This window comes from Anas platyrhynchos, chromosome 1, assembly GCF_047663525.1.
Source record: "Anas platyrhynchos isolate ZD024472 breed Pekin duck chromosome 1, IASCAAS_PekinDuck_T2T, whole genome shotgun sequence".
Taxonomy (NCBI): domain Eukaryota; kingdom Metazoa; phylum Chordata; class Aves; order Anseriformes; family Anatidae; genus Anas; species Anas platyrhynchos.
In genome coordinates, this window is record NC_092587.1 from 203,914,466 (window position 1) to 203,933,427 (window position 18,962).

An 18,962-nucleotide genomic window follows, 5' to 3' on the forward strand; every position below is an offset into this window, starting at 1 on the left:
GGCGCACGCGTCCTGCCTGAGTTTGCACCAGCTGAAATGGAATGAGAAAAGCTTCCTCCGCCTCCCAGCTCACGTGCAGAGGAAAAAACGAGCTCCCCTAACACCTAAAAGCCGGGCTACCCGCCTGGAATATCCGTCAGTTCCCCCCCGTAAAAGGATTCGGTTGCTGAAGTCCCGTTCTGGCAAAGTTGTTGCAAAACTTCTGAATAAAAGCCGCCGCTACGCTGGAGTTTGAATTTGTGATGAAAACACCCTTTTTGAAGTAACGTCTGTAAAGAAAATGAACGTTTTTACCCTGTGACAAAATGTAAACGAGCCCATAAGAGTGATTTGTTGTGTGGACTTGTAGAATAAATTAAAATTCAAGGCTGAGCTAGTGACCTGTGTGTTAAGTACGTGCCTTTGGTAAAAAGCTGAATTTTCTCTGAACTTTAATCGCGTGGGACAGGGGGTGGATATCAACAGGACAACAGCTACTTGACAGCTCGTCCCTACAAAGCTTTTGCGTGCCTTGTGCGTTGTGGTGTGTGTGTTATGGGGTGTTCATTTGCTACACTCTGCGTTTCTCTTCCCATGTGGGGGGCAGGACGGGTTGTTCTCCACGAATGGGGACGTTTTTACCTTCTGATAACGCCCTCTCTGAGCTGCTTGATTTTTGCTTGTGTCTGGTGTAGAGAACGTTTGCCTGCCTTTGCTTATCTTTAAGAAAAGAAAGAGTGGAAGTGTGGAAAACTAAATTTAGGAGGTTCTTGAAGCTTGATGTGATGATTTGCGTGACGGGGATTTGTGTTTTATTGATTGAGCCAACTCGCACAGCTTGATTTGTGGTGCCAGGATCTACTAGTATGTTTATGCTTTCAGAAAAAACAATTGCAGATACTACATTTGTGTCTTTTTTACATATATTGGTTCCTGACAGGGTGTCTGTAAGGTTACAAACCAGCAAGTTGCTGGGCAGTGTTTGAAAACTGAAGAATGAGTTGTTTTGTCCTCTGAGCATCCAGTACTTACCAACCGTATGCAGCTTTTCCTTGGAGAGCAAAAAAGGTTTGGATTTAAGTTGTGCAAAGTTTCACTTTTGATACCAGTGGACTTAGACAGCAATATATAAAACCACCTGAGTGGTTTTAGACACCACGGGCTCTCTTTTCTTGTCTGAAGAGTTGATTGTGGAAGATGCCAGTGAAACTTCCTTCTCGTTGTGCTGGGGGTCTCAAGGAGCAGCGGGAGCTCCGGTCTGAATGTTGCTGCCTTGTTGTATAACAGGCTTTATTTTCTCCTGGTAATTATTGGAACAAAGAGCTCGTTCACGATGAAGTAACCAAAGCAGAAGCTTTTTGGGGAGGAAGGGGCGCTGCTACCTGAGAATTTCGAGAGGTGGCAGTGACAGCAGTGCTCGAGCGCGGAGGTTTCCTTCGTCATCCAAGTTGTTTGGGTGTGGGATTAACCTGCATCAGCAGCATGTTTGGTATTTGAAATGCCTGTGCAGAGGTATGGCCTCGTCCGAACGCACAAACCCGGTTAAAAGATGCGCTTTGGGAGCTGGCAGATAACCTAAACCGTGTGCGGTCAGATGGCAGAGCGGTGATCCTGCTGGTCACAAAGAGAGGAGAGGGATAAGTGTGGATCCGTGGGGGCGCAGCTCTTCCTGCTGGTGCCTCGCTCTAAACCTGTAACTGTTCAAAGTTGTGAGACCTGGGGTCGTTTGGGGAACGTTTTGCTTTGTGAGGGATAATTATCTGGCCTTGAATAATCTTGAGCCTTGTTTTGTACCATGATTTGGGTTGGATTGACAATGGGCTTAAGCTTCTTCCACCAAGATCTGGGTGGTGAGAGCCCTACCTTACACCCGTTGCTAGTTGTCATGCCTCAAAGGAAATCGCTTCTCTTAGGATTTATTAAAAAGTGAGTGAATAAATGGTTTTACCTGGGGCTTCTAATGAGGCTGGGAGATGTGATCACCCCCTGTGTCACTGTACTGGGAGGTGCCAAGCTAAGACACATCGTCCTGCTGCATCTTTTTCCTACAAAGGCAAAATGGTGCAAACAGAGCGAGTAATCCCCGGGAAGCACTGCTTGTTCTCCTTCTTCTAACGCACCTACCTTGCCTGTTTTCCCAAGTTTCTCTTGTAGCAGCCCAGCCGTGGAAAATTTAGTATTTCAACACGTGATGGAGGGGAGCAAGAACTCTGCCTGCGTTGAGGGCTGTGTGTAAGGAACCATGATATCACATCGCCTCCTTTGTGTTGGTAAATAGCTCGGGAATTGGTATAAATGTTAATTAAGCACTCGGGCTCTTGTGAATGAAAATATTAGCAGAACGTTTGCTTGCACGACAGAGATCTCATTTTACACATGACTACGCAAAACGCTCGCTGGTTTGCCAGCTTCCCCGGCGTGTGAATGGGAGAACCTCTCGCCGAGGTGAATCGTGTCCTCGGAAGCGTTCGGCTCCGCTCTCTCATCCCCTGCTGCAGGCTTTTTGGAGCAGTGTGGGGTTTGATTTGCTCCTGATTGAAATTTGAACAGGGAGCATAGCGCAGCCGAACAGCGAGCTTGCCTCGAAGTCTTCCTGGTGGTGCTAAAGTTGGGCTTGAAAGCAGCAAATACGTTTTGGTGGGTATGTCTCTGGGCTGAGGCAGTCTGCTGCCTTCTCCCCAGGAGCTTTGGGATCTCCTTTGACTCTTGCTGGCAGATTGAGCCAGCCTAAAAGTTCGTCTCTTTAATTATCACGTGGATGTGATGGGTTTGGAGTTTGATAATAAAACTCTTTCCATGCTGGCTCAGGTTTAGATGGTGTAAAGAAAGATGATGTGAGGTGTAGGTCCAATTTTGTGAGTCTTTTCTCCCCTTCCCCCTTTTGGTCTTTATGTCCAGAACTGAGGTTAGGGGCAGGTAGGCTGTGGGAAAACCCCTGGAAGTTACTTAGGGTTTCTTTAGTATCAAGTACGCTTAAAAGTTCCGTCATAGAACTGAAAAGAGTATAATATTCTTTGGATCTACCACACTTCAGAGGTTTTATAAACTACTTTTTGTTTCTAAATCTTCTGGACACCTCACTTCTTTTCTCTTTCCAAAGGAATTTGGATGCTGAAGCCGTTTGTTCCGGTGGGTCCTGGCAGTTCCCTTATTGTCATTCCGATACCTTTGCAAAGCTTTGCAGCGTAAGGTTCTTACCCTTCTCTGCAGAAATTAACAATTAACGACGATTTAAAGTGCTGGTCGATACTTGGCTGCGAGAAGCAGCCCCGGAGCTCTGTGGCTGTTTTAATGCAGCAAACAAAAGCTGGTGAGATCCGATGGCAAGGAGCGAGGCTTTCAAGCTCAAGATTAGGAATGCTCCTAATGAAGAGGGGAATAAAGCAGATTGCTCCGTTTTAGTGATTGATTTTCTGGTGTTTAACAAGATCCAGCCTGTTTGGGTCCTGCTGACCCAAAGTTAGGGAGTTTGATGCGACTTTTAGGCAAAAGTCCTGATAGATTGCAGAAATCTGCAGCTTGGTCGGTGTTAGAATAGGAAATAAATGGGATAGGGAAGTGGTCAAACGCTGTTAATTACTAAATTTTAACTGAAATGGTGATTTATCATCTGGTTTTGGTGTGGAAAGGGCAGTTTCCTCGGGTAAATGAACACCCCTGGTTTGTTGGCTGGGGGGATTGTTCACACAAGGTACTGTTGGATCTTCTCCATCAGACATGAAGTGTGGCTATCTCAGTGTTATAAGCTTCCTGCTGCTCTAAACATCTATCAACTAGTCTGAAGTAACTTTTTATAGTTTTAGGAGCCTCTGCTTGTATCTCATCGCGCCCTTTCCTGGATGAATAAGAAATGCAACTGCTGCTTGAATCAGGTAGTCATCCCCCACGTGCAATTCAAGCTCACCTGAGGTTTATAAACAAGAGTTTAGGCCGATCAATGCTGTACCTAGGGACTGACCCAAATTTAAACTCCTGTTCAAGCCATTAATCCAGCTGGTAAGAAACCTGTTAGGGTAATGCAGTGTGCTTAGCTTAATAAAATATTGAGGAATAAAAGCGTTTATATGAAAGCTGCTCTGCAGACTTGCAAATAAGGGTGTACCTAGTGAAATTTTGAATGTATTACTTCTGTTCTTGCTTCACTTTTGGGTATATCAGGTTCTGCACCTCTGGTTTGTTTAAAGTTCTGCAGCTCCGTGTTTCCAGTGGTCAGGTGAATGGGTTTCGTGGAGGCAGACCCCACTGTGTGTAGCTGGAATTGTTGGGGTTTAACAGGCTTAAACTTGGAGCAAGCAAGCAGCACGAGTGGTTGGTCTTGTGCTGACTTTGTGGCAAACGAGGTTAATGCAGAATCAACTCCTCTGCTCCTTTTGCAGTCCTTTTAGATTAAGACTTCAGGCCAGCATGCCTGGCCACGTGTGTTTTTCTTCATTGGAGAAGTGAATTAAGTTTGTCTTGGAATTAATTGCTTCCTAATAGAGTATGGATGCATCTCTGTGATCTAACTAACCCCCTTCTGTTAGTTTTCCCGTGGCAAGGCTTGATGTATTTATTGAAGATGGAGCTGGCCCATCATCCCACCGGGGTGTGCGCTGGGATTGAGGCTGGGAACACCACTCTGAGCCCCAGCGGGACTCCCCATCACCCAAACCGATGGGGGAGACGGGCAAATCGTGCTTCTGGGTTAAAAAGCAGCTCCAGTTTCGTGTCATTGTGGTATATCTGCAGGAGGGACCTTCACAATCATCAGGGTGAGCGGCGTGGCACCATCACGTGTAAGCGAGGAGCTGTGTTTTGTCTAGCTCTTGTCTTTTTTTTTCTTCTGGCGTGCTCAGAAATAGCATCCCCGCTGGAAAACTTCAGCTTCAACGAAGTTCTTCCCCGCATGAAGGACTAAACGTCCGAGTTGTTAAAGCAGTCTGAGCTGCACTTCATCCAAATCCTCAGGATTACAGAATTTGGGATGTCAGAAACATGTGCCAGTACCCGATATAGCCCTGGAGAGATGGGGGCTGCTTCTTCCAGCTGGGCGTTGGTGGGAATCCAGGCAAAGAGCTGCAGGAGGTGCTTTGCTGGCCGCAGGAAGGCTGCTCCAGATGAAGGCAGCGATCCATCAGCATCTTCTCCTTGGCACTGGTCAGCTGCAGGAGCTGGGAGTTTCTTGGGATATTCTCCCAGCTTCCAATAGTTTGTAGCCCAGGGGCTTCCTGGTTGTGTTTTTTCCTTTTTCTGTCTTCTTCGAGTGGCGTTTTTTCCTCTTGTTTGAGATTTCTCACACCAGACAGCATTACCTTGAAGTTAACAATGATGTGTGCAATTCTTAGTGCCCCCACCTGGCACCTCCTGTTCTGAACCCGTCCCAAAGCTGATGTTTAGGTTGGCTTCTGCGTGGCCTGTGCTAAACTGAGAAGCCCATGGGAACTGCTGGAAAACTTAAAAAATTAAAACAGAACAACCATTTGGGGGGGTTTCTGTGCTCTGCAGTAGCTGACGGATGGCATCCCTCAGGCAGAAATAACGCCCGCATACCTGGCGGGCTTTGGCATGAGAGACTTGGTAACGAGATCCTGCTGGTGGCAGAGGGCAGGGATGGCAGAAATTCCTTTGTGTGGTGCGAAGGAGGGGACAGGAGCTACCGAAGGAGCTGCAGAGGAGGGACGGAGGACAGGACAAACATCCTGCTGAAGAATATCGTGGCTGTGCGCTCACCGGTGCCTTGTGGATTTTGGAAGCCTGCATTTCCACAAATCGCAGCGAGAAATAAATACCCAAGCTCGTACAAAGGTGTGCATTTTTTCTTTCCTCCAAGCCTTGCAATAATAGCATTGTGTGTTTTTTTTTTTTCCCCCAGCTGTAGCATGCAGCGAGGTCTGTGTTTGTAACGCCAAGATGTTCTTTCCACCCTGCTTCATTCCTCCTCCTGCCTCGTCCCAAATCAATGAACTCTCCCTTGCTTCGGTTGTTCTGCAAAGCCTGTCAACCAATTGGGCCTTAACGAGTATTTTAGTAGCCTCTAGCACTTGTCAGCCTCTCACACACTTTGCCATCAGCCCGATGCAGCTATTTCCCTACTCCAGGAGTGAAATAAAGGAGGATTTCTCAGAACTCCAGGAGAAATCGTGGCCCTGGTGATCCTTTGAATGGTTTGGGGGAAAAACAACCAATTCCTTGAGGCGAGGCGTGCTTCTGAAGGAGCTTGTCAGGTTTCTTTTCTGCTGTGATCAGGTAGCACCCTGGAGAAAATTTGTGCTTATCCTTGGGCTCACAGGTTAGATTGATGGTTGGAGAAGGAAGATTGAGTTGTGCTTCGCCAGCCCCAGCCTCTTTTTTGGTTCTTTCCAAGAAAACGGCGCTCATCAGATTGCAGCTTTCGGGTTTCCACCACGAAGCTTCACCTCCATCGACAAGGAGCAGCGGTGCTCAGAAGGGAGAGAATTGAAATTATCCTGAAGTGGCAAGGTGGAGGCATTAAAGCCTAACCCTTAGAAGAGATTTCCCTTAAAAGATGGGAGAGCAGAAGAAGCAGCCCTAAGCCAAGGGGGAAAAAATCATTAGCTACAATAATTAACATAAGGACACCGCTGAGAACTTAAGGAACTCGTTTGCATAAGTCATCATTGGGCTAATTTGTGATGTCCTCCTGCTTTCTGGCAACGCAGGTGAAATATGATAAAAGTGACGTGTTAGGAAATGATGTCCTGGAACACCCAAATAACACCAAAGCGTGCTCGTTGCTGGGCTCATGCACTCCCTGGGCTCTCTGGAAGAGAAATTTGGGGAATACAGCTGGTAAAAATATACAAACCGGAGCTGGGAGGACAAGAGTGGAAAACAGGGACTGGCACATTTTAAAGAGCCTAGCAGAGATGCAGGGAATCAAACACAAGTAGCTCTTGCATCTGGTTTTGATAAACGCTAGGAAATTGTAGTTTCATCCTTCAGAGAGTTCAGTTATCCTCCAAAGTACAAATGCTCTGCTCCTTTTTCTGGCTTCTTCCTAAGCACGGCTACACGGCTGGTGCTTGGCAGAACGCTTCGGCGTGCATGCAGAAAGTCTTTTAAGGAGGTCCTGGACTGAAACAGTTGACTTGTGTTCCTCGGCACCTTTGCTAAAAGAACAAAACTCAAAGCCATCACGGCCAGCCCTGTCTGTGACGGGATCCTTCGTGGCAGGAGGAACCAGGTGAGGCGAGGAGCTCGCAGCCCAACGCAAGCTGCTGCTGCCAGAGGTCTGTGTTTGCACTGCAGATGGTGGGTTTGGATGTGCTGAGGAAGGGATTTGCCTTCTCAGATCCACTGATTTGCATCCTCCGAGGCAGAGAGCTGGAAGAATGCATCGCTCAACCTCTCCGGAGTCAGCCTGAGTGGTGATAACTTCCGAGGGAAAGTAAACCTTAAACCGATTAACCGCCGGGAAGCAGCTCAGAAGAGAAAGTGAATTCTCGTCATCGTGGTACGAGTGAAGTGGAATCCCTTTGATTTTTATTTTTTGTATGCCGTGGGCAGTTAATCTTTCTTGCTAAGGAAACAGGAAGGAGATGAGTCCTTAAGAAAACAGATCCAACTGTAAAATGGCTGGTCCAGACCGAGGGGAAACAGCGCAGTGGATGATAAAACAGTGGTGTGAGCAGACAGCGAAGCTGCAAGCGAACGAGTTGTAAGTTTGCATGAGAAGGGAAAATGCTTATGATGAATACATCACAGAATATTTAAAACCAGTTCTGAGAAAAGATTCGAGGCACTGGTGACAGCCCAGACAGTACCAGACAGCAGGAGGAATAGCCTGTGAATCGTACAGTAAATTTGGGGATATTTTATTTGGGATATGTGTGTCTATATCCCAGCTGGTCTGTTCTTGCTTGCCTTCAGCTTGATTTTAGCGCTCGGCGGTGGCTGCTTCACCTGGCAGGGAAACGGGGACAGGTCAGGAGGGTGAGCAGAACAGTAGGAAAGTTTCTACCAAAAAAAAAAAAAAAAAATGAAGTTTGAAAAAATTAATGCTGTTAACCTCTGAGATTTTTTTTTAAGTGTGTACAAGGCAAAGCTTCTGGAGGTCTGCGTTACTTTCGGGTTGTAGAAGCGGCAAAATGGTCTGTTAAAGTAATTTAAGATTTAAACGCCTTTCACGTGTTGCATAATTACAGCTGATTGCTGCAGGTTCTTGCTGAGGCCAGAGCTCGACGATGCAGAGGGTAAATGCTGAGTTGCGGTAAAAATACTTAAAAATAAAACCAAGAACATGAAGTTTCTGGCTTCGAAGTTAAGCCGGGCTGTGACGACAAAGAGGATTTAAGCTAACGTGGGGGTGGGCAATTGCAGGCGCGTGCTGTGGGGTTTCTGTGCCCACGTTCTGATGCAGCAGAGGGTGCTCACCATCAAAGCCAAGTCCTGGATTATCAGCGCCGTGGCTCTGATGTGTTTCATCATCTTCCTTCCCAAGTGCTTGCCATAAACACATTTTCTGCACAGACCCTAATTTCTTTGGGGTGGCAGGTAGTGCCGACCCCACAGCTGGCAGTCCCTGCTGCCTGCGTGAAGTTGCAGAAGCCCCAGAGTTACAACTGTTCCTTGCAGTTAAAAGGATTGCATGAACGGGGGTAGAGATTTTAGTGTTAGCAGGTCAAAACATGACTTTGCTTGGAGGGTTTTTTACTTTGGAGCTCCACATTTCAAGGAACGAAGCCTCTGTGAATCCCTGCACTGTCTGCCATTCAATTATCAGCTCATTTAAGGACACTTTGCTCATCTCATGACTGCATCATGTCTTCATTTGAGACTTAAGGTTAAGGAAATTGGACAGAAACCACACCTGGTTTTTATTTACTACTAACACTTCGTCAGACAATTGTCTCGGGCGGTTTTACTCCTCAAATTTCTGTTTTTGCTTTCTCCTTGGCTTTCTTAAAAATAGCACTGGGGAACTGTTTTTGAGCAGCCTCCCATCCTGCGTGCATTGGATCAGCCTTGTAAACTTCATGCTCGTGAGTTCCTCTGCAGAATCCCTTCAGCCAGCTGCACGACAGTCAGAGGCATCTTCATCAGTCTCCAAAATGCGGCGTGTCTCTTTCTGAATCTCAGGTAGTTCTTTAAAATATTCTAAATCTTCACTTGAGCTGCGGTTAAGGTACGGTGGTGAGCTGACATGACCTTGGAGAGGGAAGTGTGCTGCAGAATGACTTGGGTTGGCTTCGTCTTCAAAGTTTGCTCATGCTGATCCTTAAATCTTGGGCTCACACAATGCTCCTGATTTGTAAAGTACCAAATTACTGAGTAGTACTCAAGTTTTCTACACAAATTCATCAAAATCTTTTGCAAAACGTCGAATGCACATCTTTACGGCATGGTTATATTCTTGTATTTCGTTAGGGTCCAGTAAACAACATTTCTTGTCTTACAAGACCCAAGTTTGCAAGACCGGGCTTTCTAGAAGTGGTATCTGCAATATTTGACAGTTCTAGGGAAACTGCCAAGGAACAATTCACCTGTTAGCATCGCTGCGTGAAGTTAGTGTTAAAGGAAACACGGTGCAAGTTTTCTAGCGAACTGTTAGGCGTGATGGCAAGTTCCATGCAGGGAAATGAAGCCTGAAGGTATAAATGGGACTCAGGTGAAGTCTCCACACAGTGACTAGAGGAAAAAACGTGCTCTCTGAACCCCAAAAAGGGCAGAAATATCTTCCTGGTAGATTTCATCTGATACATGAAAACAAAACTCAAAAAAAAAGATTAAAAACCCACAAAACTTTGTATATTTTTTCTACTAAGGGCTGAGGAATGATGACCTAACCTGGATGATGAAACTTGTTGTAGAGAAGTGATTTTATTTATCATGCTCTGAATTTCTTAACATTGCCTCTTTATTCAAGTGAGAAAGTGGTTTCGTAGGATCATCAACATCCTTCTTCTGTCAACGCTGAAGAAAACTCAGCTCAGTACCCGAGGAATTCACCAAAACCGCCACCAGAGCGACGTTTCAAGTAACAAAACAGAGTGAGGAATTAAAAAGCATTTAAATTTGTCCTTGTTTTCCTATAATGGACTAAAAAATGACTTGCATTCAGCTTATCCTCTAACAGCACTGTTAAAGAAGCTCGTTTTACTTGTTACGTGAATAAAGAGGACTCTAACATGAAGCTGAAGCCCTAACTCCTGCAGTGTGCGGTTCGGTGTTGTGTTTAATCTGGATCCTCACTTGTTTCGCTGCACTGAGGCTCCTGATTTGGTTTCAGTACAAGAGGGTGCGTGTTCTTTCTCTCCAAGTTAAACGCTGCCATGCTCAAAGAATTGATTTTGTCTGCCAGAAATGTCTGTGCACAGACAAACCTTGTGAACTGAGGCTGGATTTGCGATGGTAATTCTATGTCTGAAGGGGAGCGTGAGAGTTTAGGGGGCTGTTTAAGGATGAGATACAACCCCCAGGAGCTGCTAACACCCCTGCAGCCATCCCCAAGACCTTACATACCTTGTTTTTCCCTGAAAAACTTGCCAGAAACTCCACAGCAGAATTAATCTGACTGCATTTATTGACTCCAACCTCTTTCAGATGTGTGCTTTAGGATGAGCTGACTCCAGAGGTGTGTTTCTGGCCAGGGGCTCTCGCTGGATTATCCGCAACTCGCTCAGGTGTAAATATCTGCCTTTGCTTGGATGAATCCTGCAGCTGTGCTGCTCCCCTTTCTGAAGTTTTAATGGCAGATACCTAAGAAATTCTGGGAGCTTGGAGTAGGATCTAAAACTCAGGCTCCTTTTTCACTCAAACAAGAGTCACGTTTCCTTTTCTTGTTCTTTCTTTGGCCTCTGGATCTTGTGTTTTTCTTGCTGTTTGCTTTGTGGCTGGGACACCCTCCGAGGAGTGAGCGGTAATTTTTAACTTGAAAGAAGGCACTGAATTCAACTTCACCATTTATTGCCTGCTTATGGAACTACTTAGCAGATGCCTCATCCCACCTGAGATCTCCATTTTGCTGCTCACCTCTCCAGAACCAGATCCCGTTTCCAGCTGCCTGCCTCTTCAGCATCTCCTGTTGTACAGCTCAAGAATCCCAGCTCACCAACCCACTGTGAAGTTCTCTGCTGCTTCCTAACTCCGTAAGACACACAAAAATGGGTGTCTTTGGCTGGATCTGTGTGGATCACCACACACCGCACCCGTTTGCCTTTCACCTTTATCACAGATACTCTGGATTTGAGAGGTATTGAGTGCTGAAGAGGAAAATGAGGAAACTTTCCTACTCGCAGTCTAAAAGTCTTGGGTAGAAACCACTCACACCTCGGAGACTCCACAGGGAAGAGACTCCCAGAGCCATCCTCGAGGATCTTAGTTGCTGATTTTTCCCAGCCAGAGTGCAGGCTGCTGGCTCTTCACGCTTACAGCAGCTTCAGAGAGTCAAGTGCTTGCCTCTGACTTGCTGATAATTAATCAGCAAGTCAAGTGGGCTTGATTTGGAAGAGTTGGAGTGCGCGATGTGGTCACTGGAAGTGATTTACCACGGAGCAACAGCAATCTGTGACAATTTCACGTGGCTTTCCCTCCCTGTGTTTGAGTGCCCGCTGCTTGTTTGCACGTTGCTGCTCTGCTCTGATTTTTCCCGTTCTCTCTTCATGTATCTGGAGCTCGTGGATTTGGGCCCACTTCTTATTCAGTACATTTTTGAGGCAGTAAACGGGGCTTTTATTTGCTGTCTTTTTTTTCTTTTTTTTTTTTCCTTTTCCCTGGGCTATTTCCAGTTTCTAAAATAGACCGTGTGCTATTTTTTTCCTGCATTGTTTTCAAAGTCATTTCTCCTTTTTTTTTTCTACCTCCATTTCATTTTCCTAGCCTAGTGCAATACGCTTTTCTTTCTAAATCTTATATTTTTACGTGCCTGTCTTGATTTTCTTAGTTTTTTTCTTTCGTGCTGTTGCTTAATGTATTAAATTTAAAAAAAATATTGCCAGGAACTTGGTAGCCAGAGAAAGAAACAGAGGGGACTTGTTCAGGTGAAAAACTAAACCAGCCTCTAGCTGCTGAAGGGTGGCTGAAAAAGCTGAAGTTTCTTGCAGGGGTTTTGTTTGGCTTGGTCCGGTCTCTGATGGTTCCAGCTGCTTGGTGAACACCCAGTCCTCTTCTGCACCTCCAGCTTCCAGAGTTACGCTGCCAATGAAGCAAATGAGGATTTTTTGGTGGATGGAGAGGAGGCGACGAGTGGCAGTGCGGGCATTAGGAGCACAGGCATAAAATCACAGGATGGATTTGCAGGCAGTAAGGTAGGGAGGAAAAAAAAACACATGGAAGGGAAGCAAGCCTACAGGTAAGAGGTGGAGCTGCTTGATATTTAGATGGAAACGATGGAGCTGCCGAGCATCCAGATCTCCGGGCCCTACACTGGGCTGACAGCGTCGTTTCAACAGGAGCGCCGTTTGTTTGGTTTTCGTGCCTGCCAAAATCTTTCTAGGAACAGGATATAAAAAAGCTGCTCGGTGACTCGCTCGTTCTGGTGGCGTTTTCGGTTTAATTACAGTGTCGTTGATTGCTCTTTTGCCTCTGCTCAGGAGGCAGAGCGGCTGTGATTCCCCCCCTCTCCTCCGTGTCGTTTTTACAGGCAGGCAGCTTGGAGGTAGGCTGGTTGCACTCATCAAGTGAATCAGCTGGAAGATATTTAGGTTGTCCTTTGGAACAGAAACTCCTGCTTTTCATGTTAGGAAACAATATAGGCGTCAAATACGTATTTTTCTGCCAAGCTTGAATGTGAATGGAGCCAAATATTAGGAGATTCTGCTTGAATCTCCTAATCGTGGTTGTTTTTCAGGGGTCTGCTGTAATTTCTTGCCTGGTTCACAGCAGAGGCTGTGTCCTTCCAGTTCTTTAGCGTGCCATGTTCGTACCAACACCATCCTTTCCCTCTCTGGTCCATGATCTCAGTACGAACACATCCCAGCTGTAAGGATCTCCCATTTTTCTTCGCAGGGCTGAGGTGAGAAACACCCAGGGTGCCGCTAGCCAGGTTTGTAGGGTCACATACGGTGAGTGGATGAGAAGGGGAGGCGGGATGTCCCTACAGATCCCCTTCATCTCCACCACCCACCTGCTTAGCGTGGCTTGCTTTGGTGCTGAATCCACCAAGCAGAGGTCACTATGGTCAAGGGAGAAAGACAAACAGAGCCAGCAGTGGGTGGAAACGCTTGCCCTGTATTATCTTTTTTTTCCTTCCGCTTGCCAAAGCAAGTTAGAACGGAAAAAAAAGGTTTTACTGGTATAACTGGGAGGACCTGTTTGTGTTCGCAGAGCGTGCAAGCTGCCGGCACTCTTTGCATCCCAAAATGTGCCTCCCTGCAGTGCAAGGGCCTCAGCACGCTGCTCCCTTCCTCCTCATCTTCCTCTCCGTGCCCTACATCTCTGACAATTTATTTGTAATCATTTTCCTGATAACGAGTCCCAGCATCCCTCCACACCCAGGGCTTTTTTTTTTTTTTTTTCCATTTTCCTCCTTTCTTTCTTCTGCAGTTGTTTGGGAGCGTGTTGAGCTGGGAGCGTGTTCGTTCTGGCAGGGAAAAGAAGCTGAGGTCAACCAAATTTACAGTTATTTGGGAAGGTGTTAACGGGTAGCCACAACCAGGGCTTTGATCCCTTGCTCTGCAGGTGCTGGAAATGAAGGCTTTTCTAACCACGGGACAGGATTTCCACGTGGTTCTACTTCTTCTACTCCATTTCCATTTTTTTGCCTTTTCCGAATTTGCTAGGAACGTGGGACTGATGTACGGGACATCCCTTGAAATGCTGGAGTAGACAGAAAAGCATCCAAAGGATATCACTGCCCAGTGCCCAGACAAGGGCTTGCCCTCCAGGAAAACTCAGGACTTAACAAAATCCCCTAAAATGCACCCAAAGCCCTATAACTCCATGTGCAGTGACTCATTCGTCCTGACTCACGGCTCCTTGCCATCAAAAGTCTGCGTTTCTGACTATCTAGCAGATGGCCATGGCTTGGTTTTTACTAGTTGCCTAAAAATAAGCTGGTTTGGTTTTAAAATAGCACCGTTTCCCTTTTTTATTGGCCCAAAGTCTTCTCCGCCATCGAAGTTTATTCTGTGAAAGTGGGCCTGGTGCTTCTGGGGAGCTACCCTAGATAGCTTTGGTTTCTCTGGCAAGCATCATCAAAGCCTGGGAACGTTCATTATTTTAAAGATCAGCGGGTTCACGGCATTTCTGAGCTGACCAAAATCTTCATCTCGTTTTCTGGTGCCCTTCTTCCCCTTGCCAGCGAGGTGCTCCAGCAAGGGACGGATTTTCCACTGCTCTTCAGCCTTCCTTCCACCTCCTCGCTGAGCTGCTGTCTGCCTGCGAGCCAGGGCTGTGCTGCAGCGTGGGATCCCTATGGTATTTACGGTTTCTGCCTGCAAAATGGACCTTGATTTTCTTCTCCTGAGCTCCCACCCCATTCCTGGGCTCCTGCGTAACGCAATTCCTCGTAGGGCTCACCAGGGAGCTGGCAAAAAGCTAGCTGAGATACCTGGCCACGTGAAGAACGCTTTGGAAAGGTAATAAATAAGTGGAAAAGGATCAGGAACGTAACGTTTGTGAAGTTTCTGTGTGAAAATAACCGTGTCAACGCGTCACCAAGATCCCTGAAATGCTCAAGCCTCAGAAAACAAGCGGGGTTTCAGTGGCTGCCAACACGTCCCCGTAAGTGCTGACCGAGGGTGGGTGTGCAAAATCGCTTCCCAGTGTTTGGATTTTTAACATTCTCTGTTCCTTCAAAGAGCAGCGCTCCAGCAAAGAATATTTTGGTGCCTGGGAGTGTGGTGCTTTTGGAACGAATCGTCCGGGCGTCTTCAAACCGGGCTTCCAATCAGTATGTACCTATAACAAAGATTTAAAAAAGGAAAATGCAGAACAAAAGCTTTGATCCAGCGAGGTTTTGAATGCTCTGGCTCAGCTCCACGTTACACGAACGCAAGCTGAGGTTAAATTGTGGGAGCTGACTTTGACAGAACTGCTCGTGCGTGGAAAGTGCTCTGGGCTGAATTTCGGCGGTGCCAAGCGCTCGGCACCTCGCAGGGCTGAGACCTTTGCTCCCGTGTCTTGTTGGTGGGTTGCAGTTGTGAAACGCATCCATTTTCGAGGAGGGGACGTGTGAGGTTTCCTCAGCTCGTGACATTAATGGAAACAACGTGGATAAAAGAGAAAAAGCAAGGGCTGGTTCAGAGTCACTCGAGAATTACCCGCATTTAAAGGTCTCTTTTTGGCTACCAGGCTGGTGCTTTCTGGGTTTGAGGAGGGCCTGTGGCTGTGCATTAACTCGCTGGCTGCAAACCAGGAGCTGTGGTCGTCTTCTGAAACAATGCAAGCGTCTTCATCAGCCCAGCGTTTTACCAATTTGTCTCCACCTGGAAATAGAGGCAGCGGATCGAAGGATGAGCACCGGTAGGGTGAAAGCAAGTTAAATATTGAAAACATTCACGAAGAGGCTCAAACGCTTTATAGATCAGTAAAAGAAATCCTACCTAATAATGCCTCATCCAGAACAAATGCATTTTGTATCCCAGCTGTTTTATCACGTGGCAAGTAATGTTACCAGACCAGCAGAAAAAACATAATAATAAATATGATTGTAAGAGGTTTTCCTTTTAACTTTGTGTGTGTGTAGAGGAATGAAAATGCTTTCGAAAAATAAAGTTGTTTGCAAACAGCCTGCAAGCAAAAATACTAAAAAAGTTCTTTAATATTTTTCAATAAAATGTGAATGAGACAGCTCAACTCATTAGTCATGTGTAGTTGCATTAATAATTGCTGTTTAATTAGTTCTAAAAAGCGACAGTACTCTTGCTCTCTTGCTTCTAAAGCTGATGTTCTGCACATTTGCCACTTGGTGGTGCCAGCCTGATTTATAAATCCCAGCTGAGAGGAGATGCTGAGGTCGCACCCGAGGTGTGTGCCGTGAGCTCTGAGCGTGCCAAGTTGGAAACCATCGATGCCACGAGACTCTTTGTATCCACGAGGACCCCGTTTCTAGAACATCTCCCACGCCGTGCAGCCAGCCCAAAATAATTTGGCTTCGGTGATAATCCAGGCACGGTGCAGGAGGCACCTTTTGGAGTGGTGGAGGCAGCTGTAGGTGTGCTGCTTGCAGTAATGAAGTGTTTTTTTTTCTGCAGGGGTGTGACTGGCGTACTTCCTCTGCGGTTTCTATTTTAGTGCTGCCGAGTTTTTAAGTATTTATCGTCGAGGTGTGCTTCCTCGAGTTCAAGGGAGGCCACAGGAAGGGCAACGGTCATCATAAATGTAAATTAAGCCAAAGACCCATGTAATTAATTCAATCCTGCTCTGTTTTTTTTTCTTAGTGGCTGGGCTGCTCTTACTCAGACTTCAAGTTACTGCGTTTTATTAAAATTTCTCCATTTATCACAGTTTTTCACTCTTTAACATTAAAGTTTTATTTGCACCGGCCTTTATAACATCTTTTTTTTTTTTTTTCTCTCTCAATCCTGCAGTTCCAAAAGAATTGGTGGAGCTTCACTTGAAACTGATGAGAAAGATCGGGAAGTCTGTCACGGCAGACAGATGGGAGAAATATTTGATCAAGGTACAATATGCATCTCATGTTCTGTGTTGTGATATGATTACGGTGAGCTGTTGTGTCAGCGAGCCTTGGGCTGCCTTGTGGCCAACATCAACGTGCGTGCGTAGCCTTTAGTTGCGTAAGATCCCAGCTTAACTTTCAGTCTGCCTGGGCTTGTCCAAAAAGCTCTGAAAATAAACATTATCTGCTGGGTGTGAAAGAGATTCGGCAGCCTGCGAGCAGGCTAATCTGAGCAGGGAGGTGGCAGTGCCTCTGTTGGCACCTTACGTGCAAATAGTTCTTAATTTAAAGCATTTGTGCTGCTTCATAAAATAAAAATATACAAATACTCAAACAGATTGGCGTTTCCCCTCTAGAGACCTTGCTCCACGGGCCTTTTAATTCACAAAAAATGTAGGCTTGGTGTTGCCTGCACAGCCAGGCCTGCGTCGTACTCACAACTACAGCGTTATGGTAACAGCAGCAAACCAAATAATGGCATTTAGCACCTCCAGTTACGGTTTGCCCCCCCTAAGTGCTCTCTGCCAGCTTTAGAGAGGCAGGAATTTGCCCCCTGGCTTGTGTAGCCCTAGGATGATGAGGTATATAGGACTGGGAGCGTGTCAGGAACCAGCCTGCCAAAGGGCCCGAGGTTAAACCTCACCTCTTCACCAGCTGCAAAGCGTTTATGCTGATGTTTTGCAATAACAACATAATTCATGCAACAGTCGTGTGGTCCATGGTTACCAAATTGTATGAAATCCATCAATATACCCACAGGCCATGGCAGTGAGCTGAGAAAAAAACCTCCCTCTGACTGGAGAGTGTGCAAATCCCACCGAAGCAGTTGTGTGGCAAGCAGAAAGAGGGAGAAAAACAAGTTTATGAGGGAATATTACGGAAAATCTTCCCTCAGCAAGGATGGGAGAGCGATAAGGAAACCTTCCCAGTCCCCCCGTTAAGGCCAATAATTAGTAATAACTTTAATTTCATTTAGCAGTCTCCACAGCTAACTTGATATTTGTTCTAGCCAGCGGTTCAAAGAAGTCTTGAGCACAAAGGAATATGAATATAACTAATTAGAAAGGTATGCTAACATTGTCCCCGTTTCCAAAAGGTGTAATTTTTTTAGACAAACAACCAACAACACCGAGAAATGCCACAAAAACCAGGAAAAAGGGAAAAAGTGTAGAATCACTGAGAGCATTCTTCATAGAGAAGTCTGCAGCGTTGTTTGACTTCTTTGACTTGCTCTAAAAGGCAGCGTTGACCTGTTTTTTCTTTTTAGGCCTGTTTTTCCTTTTTAGACCCTTTTTTCCTTTTTAGAACTTTTTTTCCTTTTGCTAAAGCAAAGTTTGGATGATACAAACCACCCGAGCTGGCTCCCCAGCACACACACTACTCTTTTTGGGGAGAAAATGGCTGTAGGGCTCTAGGAATCCAAATTTCTCCTGCACAACGACAGTACGCGGTCGTGTACGACTCAGGAAAAGAAATGGCTTGTCCTACACATCTTAGCAACTAAGAGGAACTGTCCAGCTTTTGAGAAACGTGTCGGTGGCTGAATTCAGACTATGCTGCCTCCTGACCAAACGCTCAACTTGACTATTGTCAAACGTATTTTGCATTTTCAGGAAAAAGCATGATTTTTAATTGTCAAAAAGCAGTCGGTTCAGCTGGAGCAGATGCCTCATCGGCCCTTACGTCTCTTGAGTTGTTGCTTTCACAGTCATTCGCTTCTGAAGCACACCAAACTTCTCATTATTGCTTTCATACTTAATGAGCAAGCAGTGAACAGTGACTGGCACGTGCCCTTAGCACAGTTTCCTGGCATTCTTCACGTTACAGCTTAGAAAATGAGAGAGAAGGCAGAGGGAGCTCATTTTGTGACTGTCAGCTCCGTGCCACAGAGGTAGCAGCGTGATGTCCCTCAGCCTCAGAGCAGGGAAAACTGCTCCTCAGCAGAATTACCATCGTCAGAGTGCCGTCGTCACCATTCTCTGGAGGTCGCAGACTCAGAGGATGCTTTATGGTGTGGCTGAGCCAAGCTAATTGCAAGCTGATGCCCCAAATTTCCTGGGCAGCAGCTTACACTTCGGTCACTTAACAATCAGTGTCAGCATCGGGGACAGGAGGCAGACCTCCACCTTGCTTGGTTGCATCCCACGTTGAGCTTCACAGCACGTGTAGTGGGTGAAAATTAGGGTTATTTTTGCTGCTGTTTCCAGAGGAAGCTGCTTTCAGATGTGATCTCCAGCTGGAGATCCCCCTGCTGTATCTTCCACTGATAGCAGCTGCTGCTGGATTTTTGCTCGTGACTCCTCTCTTTCCACGAGAGTTGTCTTAAACACCTCTGACTTCTTCAGGGAGGAGAGGGAATTCCTTCTGCACTGTTATTATTGGAGCACCCCCCTGATCCAGTCTTCTTGTCCTCTCCTGCTGCTTT

At 46.2% G+C, this 18,962-nt stretch overlaps 1 protein-coding gene across 1 annotated transcript in view; it reads left to right on the plus strand.

Annotated features, from left to right (window-relative positions):
* Nucleotides 1–18,962, plus strand: part of RSF1 (remodeling and spacing factor 1) — a 55,885-nt gene that overhangs the window by 1,680 nt on the left and 35,243 nt on the right. The window contains exon 2 of the mRNA XM_027466716.3: nt 16,449–16,540. Coding sequence (XP_027322517.3) covers nt 16,449–16,540 — 92 coding nt within the window. The remainder of the gene's footprint in view (nt 1–16,448; nt 16,541–18,962) is intronic.